At 39.2% G+C, this 23,181-nt stretch overlaps 1 protein-coding gene across 2 annotated transcripts; it reads right to left on the minus strand.

Moving 5' to 3' along the window:
• Nucleotides 1-801: 801 nt before the first annotated feature.
• Nucleotides 802-22,785, minus strand: GOS12 (SNARE GOS12). 2 transcript variants are annotated; one of them, NM_001255929.3, is made up of 6 exons: nucleotides 22,472-22,785; nucleotides 21,518-21,714; nucleotides 12,111-12,200; nucleotides 11,961-12,032; nucleotides 1,210-1,339; nucleotides 802-1,126 (listed from the first exon to the last, which is right to left on the minus strand). In NM_001255929.3, exons 1-6 carry the CDS (start codon nucleotides 22,608-22,610, stop codon nucleotides 1,029-1,031), a joined length of 726 nt encoding a protein of 241 aa, NP_001242858.2. In that variant the 5' UTR covers nucleotides 22,611-22,785; the 3' UTR covers nucleotides 802-1,028. The 2 variants fall into 2 exon arrangements, with proteins under 2 accessions (NP_001242858.2, NP_001339747.1); NM_001352818.1 differs by having other exon boundaries at nucleotides 22,466-22,785.
• Between the last annotated feature and the right edge of the window lie 396 nt (nucleotides 22,786-23,181).

A 23,181-nucleotide genomic window follows, 5' to 3' on the forward strand; every position in this document is an offset into this window, starting at 1 on the left:
AACTAATTGTCACAAAATTTATTATATAAATTTATATGTACATTAAATATACATTAAAAAATTTAATGTTATATATAACGATATTAATTATCTATAACATAACACATGGGTCATTAATTTGTAAAATATATTTTAAAAAAAATTACATGGACCACTTATGGATTGTGAATCCATAAATCAATTACAAAAAGGACAATATCAGAATTACACATGTTATGCTGGACATACCAACAAAACTAATGGTGCGCGTAACAATTCCCTACACAACTGGGTATCCTGATATCTCAATCTCTCAGGGTATTGAGTATTTATCAATGAGATAACTACTAACTATGAGCTTACTTTGATTTATTGAAATCAACATGAACATCTTAATTTTCGTATAATATATACTTTTAACATGTTATAAACAGTTTTCAAACACAAGAAAAATGAAGATGGCTCACTTTACAAGTATCTTCTAATTACTACCCATAGAAAGTTTTTTTTTTCCTCAACGAACTTATTGAGGAGGCAACAGTAAGAAAGTATGTTGAATTGCAGAAAGTAAGACTGCTTGTATTGACGTTTAGCACGTTGAACGCCAAAGCTTCCTTTGAGTGAAATTGCATTCAACGTGCATTGGAATTTGATACGGCTTAAACCAAACACACTAAATCAGCCTAACGCCCAGCAGGTTTCCCAATTCCTAGCCATGAACTGTTTGCTATTAGGAATTAACTTTTCTTAAGCTCCTTAGTTTCCACCCTTTTCCCAAAAGAAAAAAATTTCAGAAACTAGAAGAATCTACTTCACAAAAGACCAGAACCAATGTGAAATTTTGCTATTCGATAATGATTTATATCAAAATCTTAGTCAAATAAATTTCTTAATGCCAACTGACATACAAATATGAAGCTTCTACAGTGGATTGAAAAAAAAAAATCCTACTCTTCCCCCTCTCTAAAAAACAAAAGGAAAAAAATAACAGAAGCAGAAAAATTCAATGAACAGAAGTACCATAATTCATAATTTGTGTTACAAAATAGTTACTTTGAGAGCCAATAAATGATGAGAAACAACGTACAAGCAGCAATTACTGCTGACAGAATAAGAGTATCCCTTGAGCGCCGCCTTCTTATTGAACCTGCAAAAGCACATATCTGGTCAACAAAGAGAGATGAATCTGAAAATCAATGGAAAATTAGAAAGATAAAAACTACAACATACCAAGCAGGCTACGAATCATGGGGAACTTGTCACCAAGAACCTTCACTTTTCCTTGAACATCAGTAAACAATGTTCTCTGAGAACCCAACACAGCTCTTGTTGCTTGAGCTTGACTAATCACATCATCTATCTGGAAAAATACAGGATAACAGAATCATGCTTAACAAGAGCTGAAATGAAAACAGTTTCTACAAGACCCGTCATTATGACATAATGTCAGTATTAAGTGGAGAAATCTTAAAAAGAAAACAGCCACTCACATATAAAGCAAATGGATTTTCAAGATTTTTTTTGTTATAGAGAAAAGAAATCTTATAAGATAATCTTCCTGAATGTACAAATGCAGTACTGCAAATTTTGAGAATTTAAAATTATAAATGAAACAATATGCTTTAAGAATTAACTATATCAGACTAAACATCAATGCCACCATGTAGGAACCAACAACAGTGCATAGATGCAATATTGTATGCCAGTGTTGCCAGCCAGTTCTGGATGGATCCTTAATAAGAATAATTTCAGATATGGAAAGGATGTGTTATGATCCGAAACAATCCTAGAATTCGAGGACTAGGGACCTCCAAGATAGAAAGGGAGAGGAAGTTGATTTTATTAATCTGCTGCCATTCATTACATACTAAGCGCTATATATAGGCATCATACAAGGATGCTATGATGACAAAACCAACACGAAAATGGAGTAACAGAAAGCATGGACATGAAATAACAGAATGCACAGCGCAACAGGAAGGTTGGGGACAAGCAGCAGACAGCATATTTCTCCTCCACGAATAAGGATCTGCCAACTCAGCGATTTCTAACAGATTCTGTTAGACATAATCCACCAGGTGCTTGGGTGGGTTGCTCCTGCGTTTGGGTCATTGGTGTGTGTTCTCAGTGGTGCGTTGTTGGTTTGGTTCCTGCTTCCTAACATTCCCTCCTTCATCGAAGAACACCTTGTCCTCAAGGTGATAAACATCTTTCAAAACTTCCCAATCTTCCCATTTGTATCCTCTGGTGGCAAACCCTTCCATTGGACTAAAACAAGAAGTTTGGGGTCAATTGAGGTGTTATCCCATCGAGTGTTGATGACTGCAAGTGGAGTAATTCCAGGTTGATTGTCTATTGTTGTCGGTGGTAACTCCGTAGCTGGTTCCGAAGTGGAGGATGAGCGAAAAGGTTTGAGAAGGGAACAATGAAATACCGAGTGAATACGGGAGCCTTTGGGTAACTGTAGTTTGTAGGCCACGGTGTCAATCTTCTGTAGAACTTGGAATGGACCATAAAAACGTTGGGCCAACTTTGAATAGGGTTCTCCCGTAGTCGAAGTTTGCTTGTGAGGTCACAGCTTGACCAGGACCAAATCTCCCACCTTGAAACTAACATCTCTTTGACGGTTATTGGCAAAATGCTTCAGGGTTTCTTGTGCTTTGAGCAACTTCTTTCTCAGGCTTTTGAACATAGCATCGCGATTAACCAAAAATCAACAGCTTTGACCTTTGATGAACCCGCAATGTATTGAGGGAGACTCAGTGGTTTCTTGCCGAAGGTGACTTCATAAGGTGAGAGTCCTGTACTCGAGTGCTGAGAGGTGTTCTAGGACCATTCCACCCACAGCAAGAACCTTCCCCAAGACGAAGGTTGCTTATGAACAAATGCCCATAAATATTGTTCCACCACACGGTTCACCACCTCGATTGGACTATCTGATTATGGGTGGTAGGCCGAACTCATGCTTAATTTAGTCCTACTCATTCGAAAGAGTTCCTGCCAGAAACAACTGATGAGCAAAGGATCACAATCCGAGACCAGACTTCGGGGCATTCCATGTATTTTACCAACAACTTCCATGAACAGAATGGCAACTAAGTGAGCTATGAAATGAGAGTGAAGCATTCCAAGATGGATGCCTTTAGAAAAATGATCCACAATCACTAAGATAGCAGTGTGACCGCAATACGTCGGAAGTCCAACAATGAAATCCAAAGAAAGATCATCCCAAGGCCGAGACGACACCGACAATGGGCAAAGCAAGCCAGCTTGCTTGCGGTTGTCATACTTGGTGTGTTGGCAGTCAATACAAGCCTCAACAAACTGCCAGACATCATCCTTAATCTCAGTCCAAATAAAATTCTCCCGCACTCGCGCCAAGGTCTTTGTGATTCCCATATGCCTTCTTGTGGGAGTGGCGTGAAATTCATTAAGCAACACCGAGATGAAATGGAGTCCTTTAGGCAACCATATACGCCCTTTTTTTGAGGATCAATCCTTGTACGATAGTACAATCAGGATAAGCATTAGGATTGATCGAAATTTCCTGCTTAAGGGTAATGAATTCTGGTTGCAGAGACAATTCATGCTTTAGCTCCAGTAGAAAGGTGAAAGTTGGCACAAACAACATGAACAATTTTATGGTGCCGGTGAAGGACTCCGAAATGCGGGATAACGCGTCCGCAGCAGCATTTGATTGTCCAGATCGATACTAAACGGAATAATCATAACCAATGAGCCTTGTCAAGTACATTTGCTGTTCTGGAGTCTGTATCACTTGCATCATCAATTCTTTGAGACTTCGGTGATCAGTAAGAATGGTGAAATGGTGATCCAGTAAATATTGTCTCCACTTTTTAACTGCCGCGATTATGGCCGCAAGCTCCCGAACATAGGTGGATGAGCACAGAAGCTTGGGGCAAAAAGATTTGCTAAGAATGCAATGAGATGTCCTTGTTGTGAAAGCACAGCTCCCATCCCCACTCTTGACGCATCTATTTCGACCACAAAGGACAAAGCAAAATCTGGAAATCGCAAGACTGGTGCATTGCTAATAGCATTCTTCAGTTGCTTGAATGCATTATGGGCCACTGCAGTCCATGTAAACTAGTCCTTTGCCAAGAGTTGTGTTAAGGGAACAGCAATTGTCACATACTCCTTAATGAATCGGCGATAAAATCCCGACAACCCCAAAAATCCTCTCACAGCCTTGACGGAACAAGGAGTTGGCCATTGCTGAACAGCCTGAACCTTCTCTTGTAAGGGTTCCACACCGGACTTGGATACCATGTGACCTAAGTACTCCATCAGAGTTTGAGCAAAGGAGCATTTGGATAGCTTTAAAAAGAACTGGCCCGCCATTAATGTCTGAAAAGTCTGCTCTAAATGACACAAGTGTTCCTCATATGTTTTGTTATAAATCAGAATATCGTCGAAAAAAACAATTATAAATTTGCGCAAGTAAGGCTGGAAGACACTGTTCATGGTGGCCTGGAAGGAGGATGGGCCATTGCACAGGCCAAAAGGCATCACGTGAAACTCATAGTGGTCGTGATGTGTTATGTTCTACAGGAAGTTTTGCTCACGTCTTCTTCCTTCATCAAAATCTGATGATATCCTTGTAACAAGCCTAGTTTGGAGAACCAACAGGCCCCTCCAAGTTCATCCAATAGCTCATCGATCGTTGGAATTGAGAATCGATCCTTCACTATGAAGGCATTTAGAACCAGGTAATCAACACAATTGCCATGAGCCATCTTGTTTCTTAACCAAAAGAACAGGAGATGAAAAAGGACTCGTGCTTGGACAAATTATGCCATTTTGCAACACTAATTCTACCTAGTTCTTGATTTCTTGTTTCTGGAAGTGTGGGTAGCAGTAAGGGCATACATTGACTGGATCCAAATTCGAAAGAAGGTGAATGGCGTGATTGGTGTTGCACGAAGGAGGTAGAGATGTTGGAGTTTGAAACAAGGCGGCAAATTTACAGGTTAGGAAAGCTATGTCAAAGTATTGGTGTGAGAATGGTTGAGTTTTGGTTGAAGAGAGCTCGAGTGGTAGTACCTGGATATGAAAGAAACCACTAGCTCCCTCCGTTTGAACTGGTCAACGGAGTTGTGAAGGTGTGATGAGGTGGAGGCTGATGTCACTGTTTCCTTTCAATTCAATGATCCTTCCATTGTGCATAAACTTCATCTTAAGGTCATTATAATCAATGAGCACCGTCCCGAGAGATTTGAGCCACCGAACCCCCAGTACTACATCTAATCCGCAAAGTGGTAAGACATGAAACTCAACCATGAAAGTTTGGTTCTGCACCTGAACAATGACTCCCTCGCAAAGTTGATGGCATTCGATTTCGTTGTCATTACCCACCATAACTCGTAGTGGAAACGTGGGTCTTGTGTGGAGACCCAGAGAACTGATCAGTTGTTCCTACACAAAATTGTGAGTAGTCCCTTCGTCAATCAAAGTAACCCCATTCCGATCAGAGATTCGACCCAACAAACAGAAGGTCTAGGGTGCCAGGTGGCCGGATAAAGCATGTAAACTAATTTGGGCTAGTGGGGAGTCCGTAGAGTCCAGCACGTCAGGGAAGGGATCCATGACTAGGTCGCCCTCCTGGTGGTGGTCATTACTGGCAATGAGAAGGAAGAACTTGGAAGAGCACTTGTGCCTGCAACTGAACTTCTCGTCGCAATTAAAACACAGGCCCTTCTCCTTGCGACTAGCAATCTCCTCGAGTGACAAATGTTTGACAGGCACTAGAGGTGGTTTCGACGGAGAAGGCAATAAAGGAGGGACTGGGGCGGAGTTAGGGGAAACGGAGTGATGTGGGAAAGGGAGGGAAGAATTGGTAGGCTTGCTACAAAAGGAATGAAGGTGATCATTAAGTTTTTCTTCCTAAAGCCTCATGAGGGCCGCCGTCTGGACCAAAGTGAGAGACTGAAGTGCTTGAACCTTGTGGCGGATCTCCGGAATCAAGTCGGAGATGAAACAAAGCAGAAATGGTGTTGGAAGACCAATAATGCGATTTGCCAGAGATTCAAATTGGGACATCTCAAATTTAAAAGGAATAATATTATTGTATATATTTTATGAGGTACATCAGGTGCCTATATATACACATGCCTGTTGGCTATTTTAGGAAATAGGGACAGCTAATTCTAGGGGACAAATCCCTGTTATTATGGGATTGCTTCATAAAATGCACATCTGGTATTCATAGCAAGATACATAACAGATACAGAATAAAAAATACAGTAGGGATAAAATATAAAACTTCCTAAAATAGGAGTAACACGGTTTTGACACTCCCCCTCAAGCTGGTGGATAAGTGTTCTCCATTACCAGCTTGGATATAATTCTTTCTAAGTTACTGTTGTTCATCCCTTTGGTGAGTATATCTGCAAGTTGACCCTAAGTAGACACATATGGGGTGCAAATCAAGCCACTGTCTAACTTTTCCTTAATAAAATGTATGTGCACCTCAATATGTTTAGTTCTATCATGTTACACCAGGTTGTGGGCAATACTAATTGCAGATTTATTGTCGCAATATAACTTCATAGGTTCATCCCACTTTGCCTTCAAGTCCTCCAATATAATCTTCAGCCATAGAAGTTCACATATTCCTTAGGCCATTGCTCGAAACTCTGCTTCAGCACTAGATCTAGCTACCACACTTTGTTTTTCGCTCTTCCAAGTCACTAGGTTTCCACCAAGGAAGGTGCAGTATCCAGTAGTTAACCTCTTATCCACAATTGACCCCGCATAATCAGCATCCGTATATGCCTCAAGGTTTACACTCTTTTTTCGTTTGAACAAAATCCCTCTCCCTTGAGTCCCTTTTAAATACTGGACAATTCTAAGAGCCGCTTGTAAGTGTGCTTCCTTCGATTGGTGCATAGATTGGCTTATTAGACTCACAGCAAAGGCAACGTCTGGCCTAGTGTGAGATAAGTAAATGAGTTTTCCCACGAGTCTTTGATACATTTCCTTGTCCATAGCAACATCCACCTCCGCACTTCCCAACTTTATATTTGGATCAACTGTTGTACTTGCTGGTTTGCAGGGCTGTCTTACCTGTTTCTTTAAGCAAGTCAGTAATATATTTTTGTTGAGATATGAAGATTCCTTTCTTGGAATGGGCCACTTCAATAATGTCTTGATCTCGAATTCCTTGGCAAGGCATTGACTTAACATTTGCTACTCCTTTTTGTCATCCCCAGTTACTATAATATCATCTACATACACCAATAATATTGTTATTCCCCCTGAAACTGAATGTTTGATAAATAAAGTGTGATCCCCTTGGCTCTGTTTGTAGCCAAGACCAGTCATAACTTTGGTGAATCTCCCAAACCATGCTCTTGGTGATTGTTTAAGCCTGTATAGTGCCTTTTTTAACTTGCAAACAGTTCCGGCAGCAACCTGTCCATCATAACCAGGGGGCAACTCCATGTATATTTCCTCTTCAAGGTCTCCATGAAGAAATACATTCTTCACATCGAACTGCTGCAGATTCTAATCATGGTTTGCTGCTAATGACAATATTACTCTGACCGTGTTCATCTTGGCAACCGGGGCAAATGTCTCCAAGTAATCTACTCCATAGGTTTGAGTGAATCCTTTGGCCACTAACCTTGCCTTATACCCTTCAATGGTCCCATCAGCCTGATACTTTATTGCATATACCCACTTGCATCCTACTGGTTTTTTTCCAGTTGGTAAGGTGACAAGTTTCCAGGTCCTGTTTTTCTTCAACGCCTCCATCTCCAAGTCCATGGCTTGTTTCCATTTCCTGTCAGATAATGCTTCAGATACAGAGGAAGGTGTGGTGGTAGTGTTTAGGTTTGTGAGAGAGGTTTTATGGGTAGGAGAGAATTTTTCAAAGGATAAGAAATTGGATAGAAGGTAAAGTGGTTGTTGGGTACATGTTCTAGTTCCCTTTCTAAAAGCAATGGGAAGGTCTAGGTTTCGGTCCACTCGAGCATCTATTTTCAGAAACAAACTCATTAGAATCATTGGAATTTATAGGATCAGAAAGTGTTACCTTATGTAACGACGTTGGGTTGGATTCTTGGACATGGACAGATCCTGGAATGGCCTTTTCTCTTCTTGAATATGTTAGATTCTTTCCAAATTTCCTATTATTAGGTGTGGGTTCAGGTGCAAGTCCTGTCGTTGCGAGTTCAGGTACAAGTGCTACTACTGATTCAGGTGCTTGTTCTGATTCAACAACACCATTTTTTTTATTTCTGGTCCAAATGCCATATTTGGAAGCATGAGAGGCTCATCTTCCTCTCTTACATTCTCCCCCTGAAGATGAGGCTGCTTGAAATAGCTCTCTTGTTCATTGAAGGTGACATCCCTTGACACAAAGAATTTGTTTAATGGAGGGTGAAAGCATCTATATCCCTTTTGTGTGGTGGAATACCCTAAGAATATACATTTTACTGCCCTAGGATCAAGTTTTCCCCTTTCATTCCTATGAACATGCACAAAGGATACACACCCAAATATTCTAGGTTGGAGTTTATTTGTAGGAGCCACATGTGGGTAGAATGAGGATAGGACTTCCGTGGGACTTTTTGATTCTAAGATTTTAGAAGGTAACCTATTGATTAGGTAGGTGGCAATAAATATGGCTTCCCCCCAAAACTTCTTAGGAACATTATTTTGAAAAAGAAGTGCTCTAGTTTGGTCTAGTAAGTGCCCATTTTTCCTTTCTGCAATCTCATTCCGTTGGGGTGTGTTAACACATGAAGTGACTCTTGGTAGGCTTATTGGGATCCTCCATGTAGTAAAGGTCATTCCATTCTCTAGCATGTCCAATCATCCTCCCTAATTTCTTGTCCTGCAATATACAAGAGTCGCTATTAAAAACAACGTTACATGAGAGATCCTTTGTGAGTTTTTGTATAGAAATCAGATTGGTGGACAGTTTAGGGACATGAAGGACATGTTTTAGTGTTATGGATGGGCTTATTTGGACCTCTCCTTGTCTTGCTGCTGTTATAAGGGTTCCATCTAATATGGAAATTTTCTTGTTGCTAGGACATGGAGAATATGTGAAGAAGTATTTAAGGAGTGGTGTCATATGGTCAGTGGCTCCCGAGTCTAGTATCCAATAATGGATAAAAGATGTATCTGAAACATTAAATCCAAAGGAAAATGGAAACTTACTAGAATATGTTAAGGAGCACGTACCTGTGGGCTTTTCCAATTTACTAAGGAAGGATCTTACCCTTTCTATCTCTTCATGATTTAGCTGGACAAATCCTTCACCTTGTCTATTAGCAATGTGTGCCTGTCCCCCCTTTCTTGGAGGACCTCCCTTGTGTCCCCATTCTCGCTCTCCTTTCTGCCCTCATTCTTGGCTTGGGGGTTTTCCATGTAATTTCCAGCATTTCTCCCTTGTGTGGCGTCGCTTGTTGCAGTAGGTATACCAAACCCTTTCATAATTTTTCTGATCAGCTTTCCTTTGATTAGCAACCATGGTTGTTCCTCCTTTGACCACCATTGCTAAGCTTTCGGTAGTTGAGGTCTCCAGCATCAGTCCTCTCCTGCTTTCTTCACTCCGAATAATGGCTACCACTTCATTAAGCCCTGGGACTTTCTCCTTTCCCAGGATCTGGATTCGGACCTGGTCATATTCAGGGTTCAGGCCCACCAAAAAATCATAGACCCTATCTTGTCCAATATACTCCTTAAGGATTGCTGAGTCTTCTGAACAGTTAGCTTTTATAACTCGGTAATGGTCCAGTTCCATCCATAGAGGCTTGATTTGATTGGCATATTCTGTAATTGATTTATTCCCTTGTTTGGCAGCCACAGTTTTCACCTTTACATCATAGATTTGAGCAGCATCCTTGGCCTTCGAATAGGTTTGTTCTACAGCCTCCCAAATTTTCTTTGCTGATTTGAGGAACATGCAGGTATCACTGATTTCTGGGACCATTGAATTCCACAACCATGCCATGATCATGGAGTCTTCTTCGTCCCATGATTTGAACTTGGCATCCTTTTCAAAAGGGACAGCATTAGTCAAGTGACTGACCTTTCCTTTTCCTTTCAAGATGCTCCAAATGAGTTGAGACCATTTGAGATAATTCTTTCCAATTAATCAATAAGCAGAATGAACATTCTGCAATTCACCAGCAGCCTGGGATTTGTCCCCAGTTTCCAGAATAGGGTTCACGATTTCAGCCATCACAGATAGGTGCGATCAAGGTACAGAATGAAGTGCGCAGCAATGAAGGCTGCAATAAGGATTAGGGTGTGCAGCAATAAAGGTTGCGATAAGGATTAGGGTGCACAACAATAAAGGTTGCGATAAGAATTAGGGTTGCACAGCCAGAGGCTCCCAAAGATCAGGAGCTCTGATACCATCTCAAATTTAGAAGGAATAATATTATTGTATATATTTTGAGGTACATCATGTGCCTATATATACACAAGCTTGTTGGCTATTTTAGGAAATAGGGACAGCTAATTCTAGGGGACAAATCCCTGTGATTATGGGATTGCTTCCTAATATACACACCTAGTATTAATAGCAAGATGCATAACATATACATAATAAAAATACAGCAGGGATAAAATATAAAACTTCCTAAAATAGGAGTAACACAGTTTTGACAACAAAGTCATGAACTATACCTCGTGTCAATTTAAACAAAGTTCCGATGGGATCCTCATACTGAGAAGGAACAAATCGGACCTCTAGAGCCTGGAGAAGGCCTGGCCACGACGAAATCAGGCCATCTCGAGTCATCCATTGGAACCAAGCCAAAGTCAGTCTCTCCATATAGAAGGAGGCTATGGTCAATCGATTTTAGTCCAGGGTGGAATGATAGTCAAAAAACTGTGTTATCTTAAAGATCCAACTGGAGGGATCTGTCCCATCAAATCGCAGCACATCCAACTTCATACGGTGAGGATGTGAGGAAGGAGGTGGAGAATGAGGATTAGCGGAGGAAGACGAAGGTGAGTGTTGATTGGTTTCCAAAATGGCCATTTTCTGGAGGAGCCCATCAAGCTTCGTCGTCATGTGAGTCTAAGTAGCTGTGATGTTGAGTTGATTAGAGGTAAGCTTTGCAATGGCTTCCTCTATCCATTCCATGTTAGATTTCAAGCGAGTTGACTCAGCCATGGCTCAACTCAATGAAAGCACCAAATATGTTATGCTCCGAAACAACCCTAGAATTGGAGGACTAGGGGCCTCCAAAAGGGAGAGGAAGTTGATTTTATTAAACTGCTGCCATTCATTACATACTAAGCACTATATATAGGCATCATACAAGGATGATATGATAAAAAAACATGAAAATGGAGTAACAGAAAGCATGGACATGAAATAACAGAATGCATGGCACGACAGGAAGGTTGGGGACAAGCAGCAGACAGCATATTTCTCCTCAACGAATAAGGATCTGCCAACTCAGCGATTTCTAACAGATTCTGTTAGACATAATCCCCAAGGTGCTTGGGTGGGTTGCTCCTGCGTTTGGGTCGTAGGTACGTGTTCTCAGTGGTGCATTGTTGGTTTGATTCCTGCTTCCTAACAATATGGTTATCGAAAAGAAAAAGAAATATACTTTGAGTACTACTGGGATACTGATTACTGAATATCTAAATCTCCAGTTAAAATGTATACATTCAGATATGGTGTAAACTTTAGATGCGACATAAAAGACACCTTATGATATGTAGCCAGAAAAAAATTGTACAAAATAAACTGAAGACGCCACATGACAAATCTTAGCTAAAGCTGGCTTTATGGCATTAGTTCAAAATTTGTGTAAACCCCAGAGCTGACTAATGTGGAAAGAGCCTGGTTTGTCCCCTCTGATTCAACTTTCAAGGGATCAATGCATATTTGGCAGTCACCACTGGCCAATGAAGAAATGTTCACCGATTGAGAATTTCAAGTAGAAGAATACAAATTCATCATATTTCATATTATAAATACTTACATGAGATATACTTCCATGGATGGCAGCTCTCTCACGTAGTAACTGCATCCTTGGTGACATACTGCCTGATGTCTGCCAGAAGAAGGTAAGTCTAGTACAGCTATGAGAAAATAGCTTTGTAATTTAATTCAAATCAAACTCATGATTCACCTTAAAGTCAGTAATATCATCCCTGACAGAACTCAAAAGCTCTGCATGTTCCCTCATTGAGTTTATGTTCCCCTTGATACGTCTAAATTCCTGAAGAGAATTAACAATTAAAGGTAAACATCTTTAAAGTCAACTTATTAGAGTAATAGAAATAGAATTTTTTTATGTATCAATATCTAATCTTATTCATTACACTAAAATTCTAATTTATAGAAGCTTTCTAGTTCTTATATAAGCTTTCTCAACTGAAAAATAGCATAACAGTGGTGTGGCTTAAGCCACAATATATCATGTTAAAGTGACGACATAAATAAATCATGGTACTATGGTAGGTCAGAATACATGCGATTACACTTGGAAGAAATTGCTTAAAGCATGTAAAGTTAGATCACAATCAGAAAACCTAAGTCAAATTTTCAGTAGTAGACTGGTGTGTTAACATGAAGTGGACTACAACTACAAGTATATCTAAAGACCAATTATTCCACTTCTTACTATAGGAGGATGAGGCGGTTAAAGTGGGTTAGACACGTACAAAGACCACAGGAGGCATCAGTGAGAAGAATAGATCGAATGGTTTTTAGTCCTATGAAAAGGAAAAGGAGAACAAGGAAATTGGAGGATGTAGTCAAGAGGAATTTCATGGTAAATAAAACCTCTGAAACTTTGGTCTTTAATCAAGTCAAATGGCATTGTGTGATCCATGTAGCTAACCTCACCTAGTAGGATAAGGCTTTGTTGTTGTTACTATAGGAGAATATATCTTACGATTTTATCCCATGTTTAGTTCTTTTATTGCACACATTCATAAGAGCTCAAGCCAGATAGATATGTAGTTTACTTTTTTATCCTCAATCATTATCATTTGCTTACAAAACCTACAATAGGGACAAGAGAAAAATCACACTCCAAGGACATTCTTATTCTTCATTATAGTCGGTCAAACCATTTTAAAGAAATGGAATCAAAATATCAAATTCAATATATTAATTTCCATCTTCTCACTTCTCAGAAGACAAAGACTTTAGTAGTTCTCTCCATTTTCAATTGTTTCAATTTGCTGAGAATAGCATAAAGTATATATGTAGTGACATGTTTTAAGAATCACCAGCTATCTGATTCAGCAGTTTACCCAAGGTTACAGGCCTGACATGACATAATATGTGATAACAAAGAATTGGTACACAGGACAATGAATACTCATAACAAACATCATTATTGAGAAAAAATGTTCAATCAGTAATTCGATGGGTCACACACCTCCAACCAGTGAAGTGAGAATAGGAAAAATTAGGGCCATTTAAAAAAATTGAAATGAACCAAACTGAACTGCACTAAAGAAACTGAACTATTTTGAATAAAAACTGAACTGAACTGTTCTGTAGTTAGTTTTTAAAAACTGAACTTCCCCTAAACCAAACTGCTTAAATTGAATTGAACTGTAAACATGCTCCAAAATAAGATGTCTACTGAGAAAGATTATCTTGTCATTTGTAAGAGAATTCGGGCCATTGGCTTGGAGGGTGCAGTCCGTCAAAGAATTGTGTGATTTTTATTCTGCTAATTAGGAAGTTCGTACCTGAACTTTTTTTGTAATAAGGATACCAGGTGTCTATCACTTTTTCTGTTATTCATTCAGATATATAGGGTCTAAGCCATGTATCTTCTATGGGTTTTAAATATTTTCACTTGTATTGATGAATACTGATGGTGTACTTGGCTCTTCCTAATGAAAGAACAGTCTGAAATATCCATCTTCATTTCTTTTGTTGATGAAATTAAGTTGGCAAAACAATTCAAATCCTTAAAAGTGACAATCCGAAAGAATATTTTTCTTCTACCTTTTCTTCTCTATCATCTCAAGGAATTCTCCATCAATCTACTTGTCCTCTTACTCCTTAGAAAAATGGCAAATAAACACCATGTTGAAACTTCCCAAACACTTCTACTTCATACACATGCACCTGTTTGCCATTGAGATTATGCAACCTTAACTACTTATTTTTTATAAACCAAACACCTTCTTCCTATCTTGATAATAAAATCCCACACTCCATATTATTTCATAGAGAACCATTACTTCATGTTGCTCCATATATTTTTGTTCCACAATATAGAAAGGACACCGATGTTCTTCTTGTCCACAATTATTACTATGTCTCTACAGATGTTAACATTCTTTGAAGAAAAAATGTATTTCTGACCTTCCATAATTGATTCTAACACTTCTCATGAAGTATTTCCCGGTCCACCTCTTTTTCCTTTATAGGAACCAATCTCAACTACAGATACTGCCGTTAGATGTCTCAGCAATCCCCCATCCCAGCCACCTCAGAGGCCAATAAATGCATACTAGTGTTGTCCATAGATACCAAATACCTCCTTCGAGGACACAACAAGACCAGATGAATCATGTCTTGTTCCAACAACCACCCCCCTACTATGGACCTTTCTGAAGACGACCTTGATTTGCTCACTACTCTTAGAAAAGGTACTCAATAAACTTAGAATCCTCATCCTATTTATAACTTCTTAAGCTATCATCTCTCTCCTTGTTATCATTCTTGCATGTCATTCATCTATTTCCATTCCTAAACATAGTCTTCAGGCACTTGATCACCCAGGATAGCAATAAGCCATGATTGACGAAATGTAGACTCATGAACATAGTGGCTGTTGGTAGGTATACACTGTTAAAGTTGGAACCAATGGCCAAATTGATCATATCAAAGCACATCTAGTGGCAAAAGGTGATACCTTGGGTTTATAGTATTGACTATGGAGTTACTTTTTCCCCCGTGGCAAAAATCACTTCTGTCTGATTATTTCTTGCCAAGTTTGGCTCCTCTAAAGTGAATAAGGGTACAAATGTACAATAAGCAATATCAGTCAATTAAAAAATCAATGGTTGATATTCCAGCCATCCATTATTTGTTATGCATGTGCACATAATATCAACCATTGATTTTCTCATCAACATTTGAGATTACTTACTTTTGTTTCCTAAAGTAAGTTGTTCACTTAAGAGGAGTTGGATCCTTCTTGCCATGGTGCCATTGGTCATTATCATAATCCCCATTATTCAAAAAGTTCGTCTTTATAAATATAATCCCTAAAACTTTCTCGAGTATAGGAAATATTGCATCTAACTCTAATCTCAACACTTAAAGTAGAGATTGCAAGGTAAATTAAATAAATTGTTCTATCTAAAAAAAATGTACAACCTTTATCTCTTTAAAGAAACTTGTATGAATGGTTGCAAACCAATGGACACCCCTATTGACCCATATCAAAGCTAAAGGATGACAAGAAAAGTGACTGTGGACACTTCTACATGTCAAAGATTAGTAGGAGAACTGATTTACTTGTCACATACATTGCCTAATATTGAGGGTGAACCTTGGCACAGCAGTAAAGTTGTGCTTTGGTGACCGGTTTGGTCATGGATTCGAATCCATAAACAGCTTCTTCGCATATGAAAGGGTAAGGTTGCATGCAATGACCCTCCCCTATATATCTTCGCATAGTGAGGATCCTCAGGCACGGGGCACGGGGGCAATGGGGTAAGTTTAGTAAGTCAATTCACACATTCACCCTATCAAGAACACCTAAAGGTAGTATATCGGATCTTGAGAAGGAAGGGCATATGCAGATGTCTTTTCCTAAAAAAAAGAAACCGCAGTATAAACCATCAAGGCCTACACAAATGTTGACTGGGTAGGGTCTATCACTGACAGAAGGTCTATAATAGGTTATTGCTCACTTGTATGGGGTAACTTGGTTACCAAAGCTAAAACACAGAACGTGGTAGCAAGGAGCAGTGCTGAAACAGAATAAAGAGCCATGGAAATTGTTATAATTATATGTATCTTTAGAATAGATTTCTCTGTTTTATCTTGTTGTAGAAGACAGCAGTGTGTCTTGTCTTGTCAAAGCTTGTCAAGTTGTCTCTCTCCTCATTGTGTATATATACATGTTATTTGAATGAAATAAAGTTAAGCTGTGTGAGTGATATTTTTCCTCACTACTTCAAAATCTAAGTTGGCATCAGAGTGGGTTCCGTTCGCCATCCGCCGTCGTTGCCGCCATTCTCTCCGGCGAAACTAGGGTTCGAATCGCCCTGGAAAGCGAGACCCAACCCTGCAGGTCGCGCCGCCATCGGAGCCGTCACACGCCGTCACTATTCCTCGCGATTTCCGGCGCGTGTAGTCCACGCGCCGCCATCCTTTCGTCGGAAGCTCGCCCAACTTGTTTCGGCAGCTTCTTCGTTCTCTTCTAAGCTTGTTTCAGGCGTTGGTTTTTGGTTTTGGCAAGCTCTTGTGCCTGCACGTGCTTTCTTCTATCCTTTGTTCTGTTGGGTTTCCGTTGTTGATCAGAAATGGCTTCTTCTGGACCAGTTTTCTCCTTTTCTGGAACCCCAACAATCACGACTGCAAAACTGAACTGGAAAAATTATCTATCTTGGTCTGTCTCTATGGAGCTTTGGTTCCTTGGCCAAGGACATCATGACCATTTGGAGAAAGGAGTTGATGCTGTTCCAAACGACAGAAAACTTAAGTGGGAGAAGCTTGACTATCAACTTTGTGCTGTGTTATGGCAATCAGTTGAGCCAGATATTCTGGAGATCCTTAGGTCATTCAAAACGTGTCATTCCTTTTGGAAAAAGGCCCAAGAGATCTTTGCAAATGATATTCAAAGCCTCTTTGATGCAACCATGAAGGTTACAGCTCTCAAACAAACTGGCCATGACATGATTGCACATGTAGGAAAGGCTAGGGCTGCAGTGGAAGAGCTGAAAAAGTTTCTTGTAGCTGACTCATTGGAAGAAATGAATAGAAAACTGGATAAGTTTTACATGGTCTTCATTCTAAGGAGTCTACACTCTGACTTTGATCATGTGCGTGATCAAGTTCTTGCTGGAGACCAAGTCCCATCAATGGACTCTCTCATCACTAGGTTACTTCGTGTGCCTCATGCGCTGAAAGAAGAAAATCCAGTTGATACGGTGGAAACGTCAGCAATGGTTGCACCTCATGGGAAAGGGGGAGGCCGTAACAGTAGAGGAGGTCGCAGTGGAAGAGGTGGACGTCCTCAATGAACATATTACAAGAGGATGGGTCACACTCAAGAGAATTGCTACTCCCTGCATGGCTTTCCTGACAAAGTTGCCAAGGTAGCTCAGACAGAAAAATCAGAGTCTAAGTTCTATGATGAAGAGTACCAAGAGTATTTGAAGCTGAAATCTGAGAAATCCAGCAGCCAAGCTTTAGCTTCCTCTGTACCATGTTATTCAACAGCATGTATTTCCCAATCTATTGACGGTTCCAGTCCTTGGATACTTGATTCAGGTGCCTCTGATCATATTTCTGGTAACAAGTCCTCTTTTACATCCATGTCTTTTCCAAAAATTCATCATCTTGTTACTGTAGCTAATGGTTCCAAAGTTGCAGCTCAAGGAAGTGGTCAAGTCTCTTTATCTTCCTCATTAAAGTTGGATTTTGTTTTGTTTATTCTTCAGTGTCCCTATAATCTAATTTCATTGAGTCAGTTAACTCGTTCATTAAATTGCTCGGTAACATTTACCTCTAATTCTTGTGTTATTTAGAAACATGGCACAAGTCGAGTGATTGGAGAAGGACGTGAGTCAAGAGGACTTTACTACCTGAAATCCAGCTTTTCTGTTTCCTATTCTGCAACTTCAAACCCCAAACTTTTACATGATCGTCTAGGCCATCCAAGTTTACCAAAGCTGAAAATGATGGTTCCTGGTCTGAAGAATCTTAGAGTCCTAGAATGTGAGTCTTGTCAACTAGGAAAACATGTTAGGTCATCATTTCCACAAACTGTCCAAAGATGTAATTCAACTTTCTCTACCATTCATTCTGATATTTGGGGACCAAGCCGGGTTACATCTTTTGGTTTTCGATATTTTGTAACCTTTACCGATGAATTTTCTAGATGTACTTGGGTCTATTTAATGAAAAACAGATCTGAACTTTTGCCTATCTTCATGTCCTTTCTCAATGAGATTGAAAACCAATTTGAAAAAACAATTAAGATTTTCAGAAGCGATAATGCAAAAGAGTATTTCTCTCATGATTTTTCTTCTCTTTTATCTTCAAAAGGCATTTTACATCAATCCATTTGTCCCCATACACCACAACAGAATGGTATAGCTAAAAGGAAAAATCGTCATCTTCTTGACACCACACGTTCACTAATGTTAGCCTCTCATGTTCCTACACACCATTGGGGGGATGCAGTGCTTACTGCTTGTTTCTTAATTAACAGAATGCCTTCATCCTCCCTTGAAAATCAAATTCCTCACTCAATCATTTTCCCTCATGATCATTTATTCCATGTTCCACCTAAAGTGTTTGGCTGTACTTGTTTTGTCAAGATCTCTCTCTCGATTTAGACAAACTCTCTGCCCGAGCAATCAAGTGTGTCTTTTTAGGTTATTCTCGTCTTCAAAAGGGTTACAAATGCTATTATCCATCTACGAGGAGATACTATATGTCTGCAGATGTAACCTTCTTTGAAGACACACCCTTCTTCTCACCATCTATGGACCATTCTTCTTCCATCCAGAATGTACTTCCAATTCCCTCTTCTTGTCCTCTAGATACCTCAAACCAAAATGTTAGTGAAGTTCCATCTTCTCCACCACATCTGACTAAAGTTGCTCCTCCACCTCTTCTTACATATCAACGCAGGACACAGATAGTTGGTTCTACAGTACCTGAATTTTCTCCTCATGATTCTCATCCTCCTTCAATCAATCCTCAAGCCATGGATCCTGCTACCTCTCATTCCTCTGATTCAGACTGGCCTATTGCCATCCGAAAAGGTACTAGATCCACTCGTAATCCTCATCCTATCTATAACTTTCTGAGTTATCATCGTATGTCTCCTTCATATTCTTCCTTTGTTTTCTCTCTATCTTCACATTCTGTCCCTTCTAATATTCATGAGGCACTTAGTCATCCTGGATGGCGACAGGCTATGATTGATGAAATGCAGGCTCTTGAACATAGTGGTACTTGGGAACTTGTCCCTCTTCCTCCTGGCAAGAAGACGGTGGGTTGTAGATGGGTCTACGCAGTTAAAGTTGGGTCTAATGGTGAGATTGATCGACTTAAGGCTCGATTAGTAGCTAAAGGCTATACTCAAATATATGGTCTTGATTATTGTGACACCTTCTCTCCGGTAGCTAAGATCGCTACTGTCTGTCTATTGCTTGCTATGGCTGCCATGCATCACTAGCCCCTCCATCAACTTGATATTAAAAATGCATTCCTTTATGGTGACCTTGAAGAGGAAATTTATATGGAGCAACCTCCTGGGTTTGTTGCTCAGGGGGAGTATGGTCTTGTTTGTAAGCTGCGTCGATCTCTCTATGGGTTGAAGCAATCCCCTCGGGCTTGGTTTGGTAAATTCAGTCATATTGTTCAACTTTTTGGGTTGAAACGTAGTGAGGCTGATCATTTTGTTTTTTATTGTCATTCATCCCCTCGGAAATGTGTTTATTTGATAGTATATGTTAATGATATAGTGATTACAGGGAATGATGCTACTAAGATTGTTTAGCTAAAGGAGCACTTATTCAGTCATTTCCAGACCAAAGACCTAGGATATTTGAAGTACTTCCTTGGTATTGGGGTGGCTCAGTCAGGAGATGGTGTTGTAATTTCTCAGAGGAAGTACGCTCCTAACATTTTGGAGGAAACAGGCATGCAGAATTGTAGACCTGTTGATGGTCCTATGGATCCAAATCTGAAGCTCCTGACAGATCAAAGTGAAATGTATCCTGACCCCGAAAGATATAGAAGACTTGTGGGAAAACTCATTTATCTCACCATTACAAGACCTGATATTTCCTTTGTTGTTGGAGTGGTGAACCAATTTATGCAAAATCCTCGTGTTTATCATTGGAATGCTGTTATGCGTATTCTTAGATACATTAAGAGAGCTCCAGGGCAAGGATTACTTTATGAAGACAAAGGTAATACACAAGTATGTGGGTATTGTGATGCAGATTGGGCTGGTTGTCCTACGGATAGGAGATCCACATCCGGATATTGTGTCTCCATTGGAGGGAATGTTATTTCTTGGAAAAGCAAGAAGCAAACTGTTGTTGCTCGATCTAGTGCAGAGGCTGAATATAGATCTATGGCTGTGGTTACGTGTGAACTTATGTGGGTTAAACAAATTCTTGAAGAGTTGAATTTTTGCAAAGTGGTGCAAATGAAGTTATATTGTGATAATCAGGCTGCTCTTCACATTGCTTCAAACCCAGTCTTCCATGAGAGGACCAAGCACATAGAGATTGACTGTCACTTTATTCGGAAGAAGCTATTGTCTAAAGAGATTGTCACTGAATTCATTAACTCTAATGATCAGCCAGTAGATATTTTGACTAAACCTTTAAGGGGGCCTAGGATTCAGTTTATATGTTCCAAGCTTGGTGCATACGATTTATATGCTCCAGCTTGAAGGGGAGTATTATAATTATGGGTTATAATTATATGTATCTTTAGAATAGATTTCTCTGTTTTATCTTGTTGTACAAGACAGCAGTGTGTCTTGTCTTGTCAAAGCTTGTCAAACTGTCTCTCTCCTCATTGTGTATATATACATGTTATTTGAATGAAATAAAGTTAAGCTGTGTGAGTGATATTTTTCCTCACTACTTCAAAATCTAAGTGAAATCAACTTGGATATTGAGAGACACTTCATAAAAGAGAAGATAGATTATGGATCTATTTGTATGGCATTTACACCATGCAACAAGTGGTAAATATTAGCACCAAAGGATTCTTCACTGACCAAAACTTGAACTTCTTGTGGGCATGTTGGGCACAATTGATATCTATGCACCAGCTTGAGGGGGTTTTGAAGTTGGGTAAGAATTAATTATTAGGATTTTTAGGAAAAATTGTTAGTTAAGGGGAAAAAAACTAAGAACACTGATTCAATTTCTGTTAGGTTGGCTGTCTCTTATTTCTTGTTTTGCTCTGTTCTTATCCCTTGATTTGCTCATTTATTTTCTCCTTATGCAGATTGGTTATCTCTCCTTAACTATTTCTAACCATAAATCCTACAATGTATGACCCAATAAATTAACAAGAGAATATACTCTCTTTTTTTCTCTCTAAGCCTGCACTAACCATTGCAAGAAGATAGAAAAATGCACCAATTCTTAGAATCTACGAGTTCAGCATGTCTAATCCAATGCAATGTCCATCCATCCACTAAACAAAGAATTTGCAATGCTTGTCATGTATATAATGAACAACATGTACTTTGTAACATTCTATACTGCTAGAGATCCGTTCTTTTTGAACTGATAGAAAGTTGAAACATTAAACTACATTATGCAAAATGGAAACATAATGTAAACACACCTGGGTAAACTCATGAAGAATGTCTCTGTGCCTAGCCAACTTTTGAGTTACAGAAGTAGCCGGTCCAGCAGATGCAGCACATCTACTCATTGAATCATTTATGTCCAACAGTTTCTCGAGCAAAGACTGGATTTCCATTTCCATGGACTTCCAAGACCTACTGGACCCAATAGGTGGTGAACCACTGTCCACATAACCTGAGTAAAAATAGGCATATTCTCATAACTCATAAGCATAGAAAACATACACCGCCAGACTAAATGCATTCAATTATAAAATGCATCAAGACTATTAATATGGAAGCACAACAATTCCTCCCTCATCTCCAATTTCGAAACTTTAGCTTTCTCTCAATCATAAGCATTTTGAGGCAATAAACGACTCCACCACAAGATGAAAAGCAAATATCATAATTAAGGTTTTAAATTATGTTTGCCATTGCAGGCAAACACGAACCCTCAAAACCACCATACAGCAGCACAATTGCAGGTGCAAACCACAATTTGAAACCTTAATTATAATCACATTACTGGAAGAAACTTTTAACAGCAATTATTACAAGTCAAATACCAATGAATTCACTATCGGTTAACAACATTTGTCGTTTAGTTAACATTTTATTCTTAAATTTTTTTAAGAAAAAGTTAATTATTAATCTTCGTTAATTAACAATTAACTCATCAGATGTAAATTTCACGTGCACGAGAAACATTTCCATTTCAACAGTGCAATGCCTACATAAAAAAACTAAAATTACTAGACACAGATACACTAATTATCACTTGCAATTTGCAAATCGGATAATTAAAAAAGATTAACACCAAAAATTCTTCAATCCACATACATCTAGTCTTAGATTGGCCACTTTTTTTTCTCAATTTTGATGATTCTAAATTTCTAATTAAGAGAACATAAAACGCGATTGACATTATGGTACATGTGTTGAACCTGAACCTGAACCTCCTTGGGTGAAGCGAGCGCCGAGTTTAGCGTAGGAGGAGAGCTTGACGTCGAGATCGCCCTCGATCTTGCGCGCTTCCTTGCGCAGCTCCTCCCAACCCGATTCCTGCAACTCCAGATTCGGATCCCTCATTCGGATCTTTATAGGTGCACCGGATTTCGGTTACAACGAAGAGTTCGGATAGTCGGTTAAGCGAGCTGTGGTTGATCTCTGAGTCGCGAGTGGAACAGAGCAGAAACAGAGAAGAGGAGAGGGTGGAGAAGGACGAACGAAGTAGAGAGCGAAGGAGGGAGGATCGTGTGCAGCTGGGTGCACCTTAGGAAGAACTGCAACCGAGTCTATTGTAACTTTTGTCGCGACTCTCGCGAATGGTACCCATTACTGTTTGATTGATTTAAATGAAAATTTGAAATTATAGATTTTTTTTCTTAAATATGTTTTTGGTTTTAGTGTTTTTTCATTTTTGGTTCTGAAGTTTTTTTTTAATTTGTTATTGTAAGTTGGGGTTTATTTAACTTTAGTTTTAATAAGATATTTTATTCATTGTAATTCTTATAACTTTATGCTTTTCCAATTTTGGTTCATGTAATATTTTAATTTTTTCATTTACAATTATCATAAGTTCATGCTTATACGAATTAAAAGTAAAAAATATAAATTTATAGGGATTAAAAATAAAATAAAAATATCTTCCAGAAATCAA

This window comes from Glycine max, chromosome 1 (genome assembly GCF_000004515.6).
Source record: "Glycine max cultivar Williams 82 chromosome 1, Glycine_max_v4.0, whole genome shotgun sequence".
NCBI classification, from domain to species: Eukaryota; Viridiplantae; Streptophyta; class Magnoliopsida; order Fabales; family Fabaceae; genus Glycine; species Glycine max.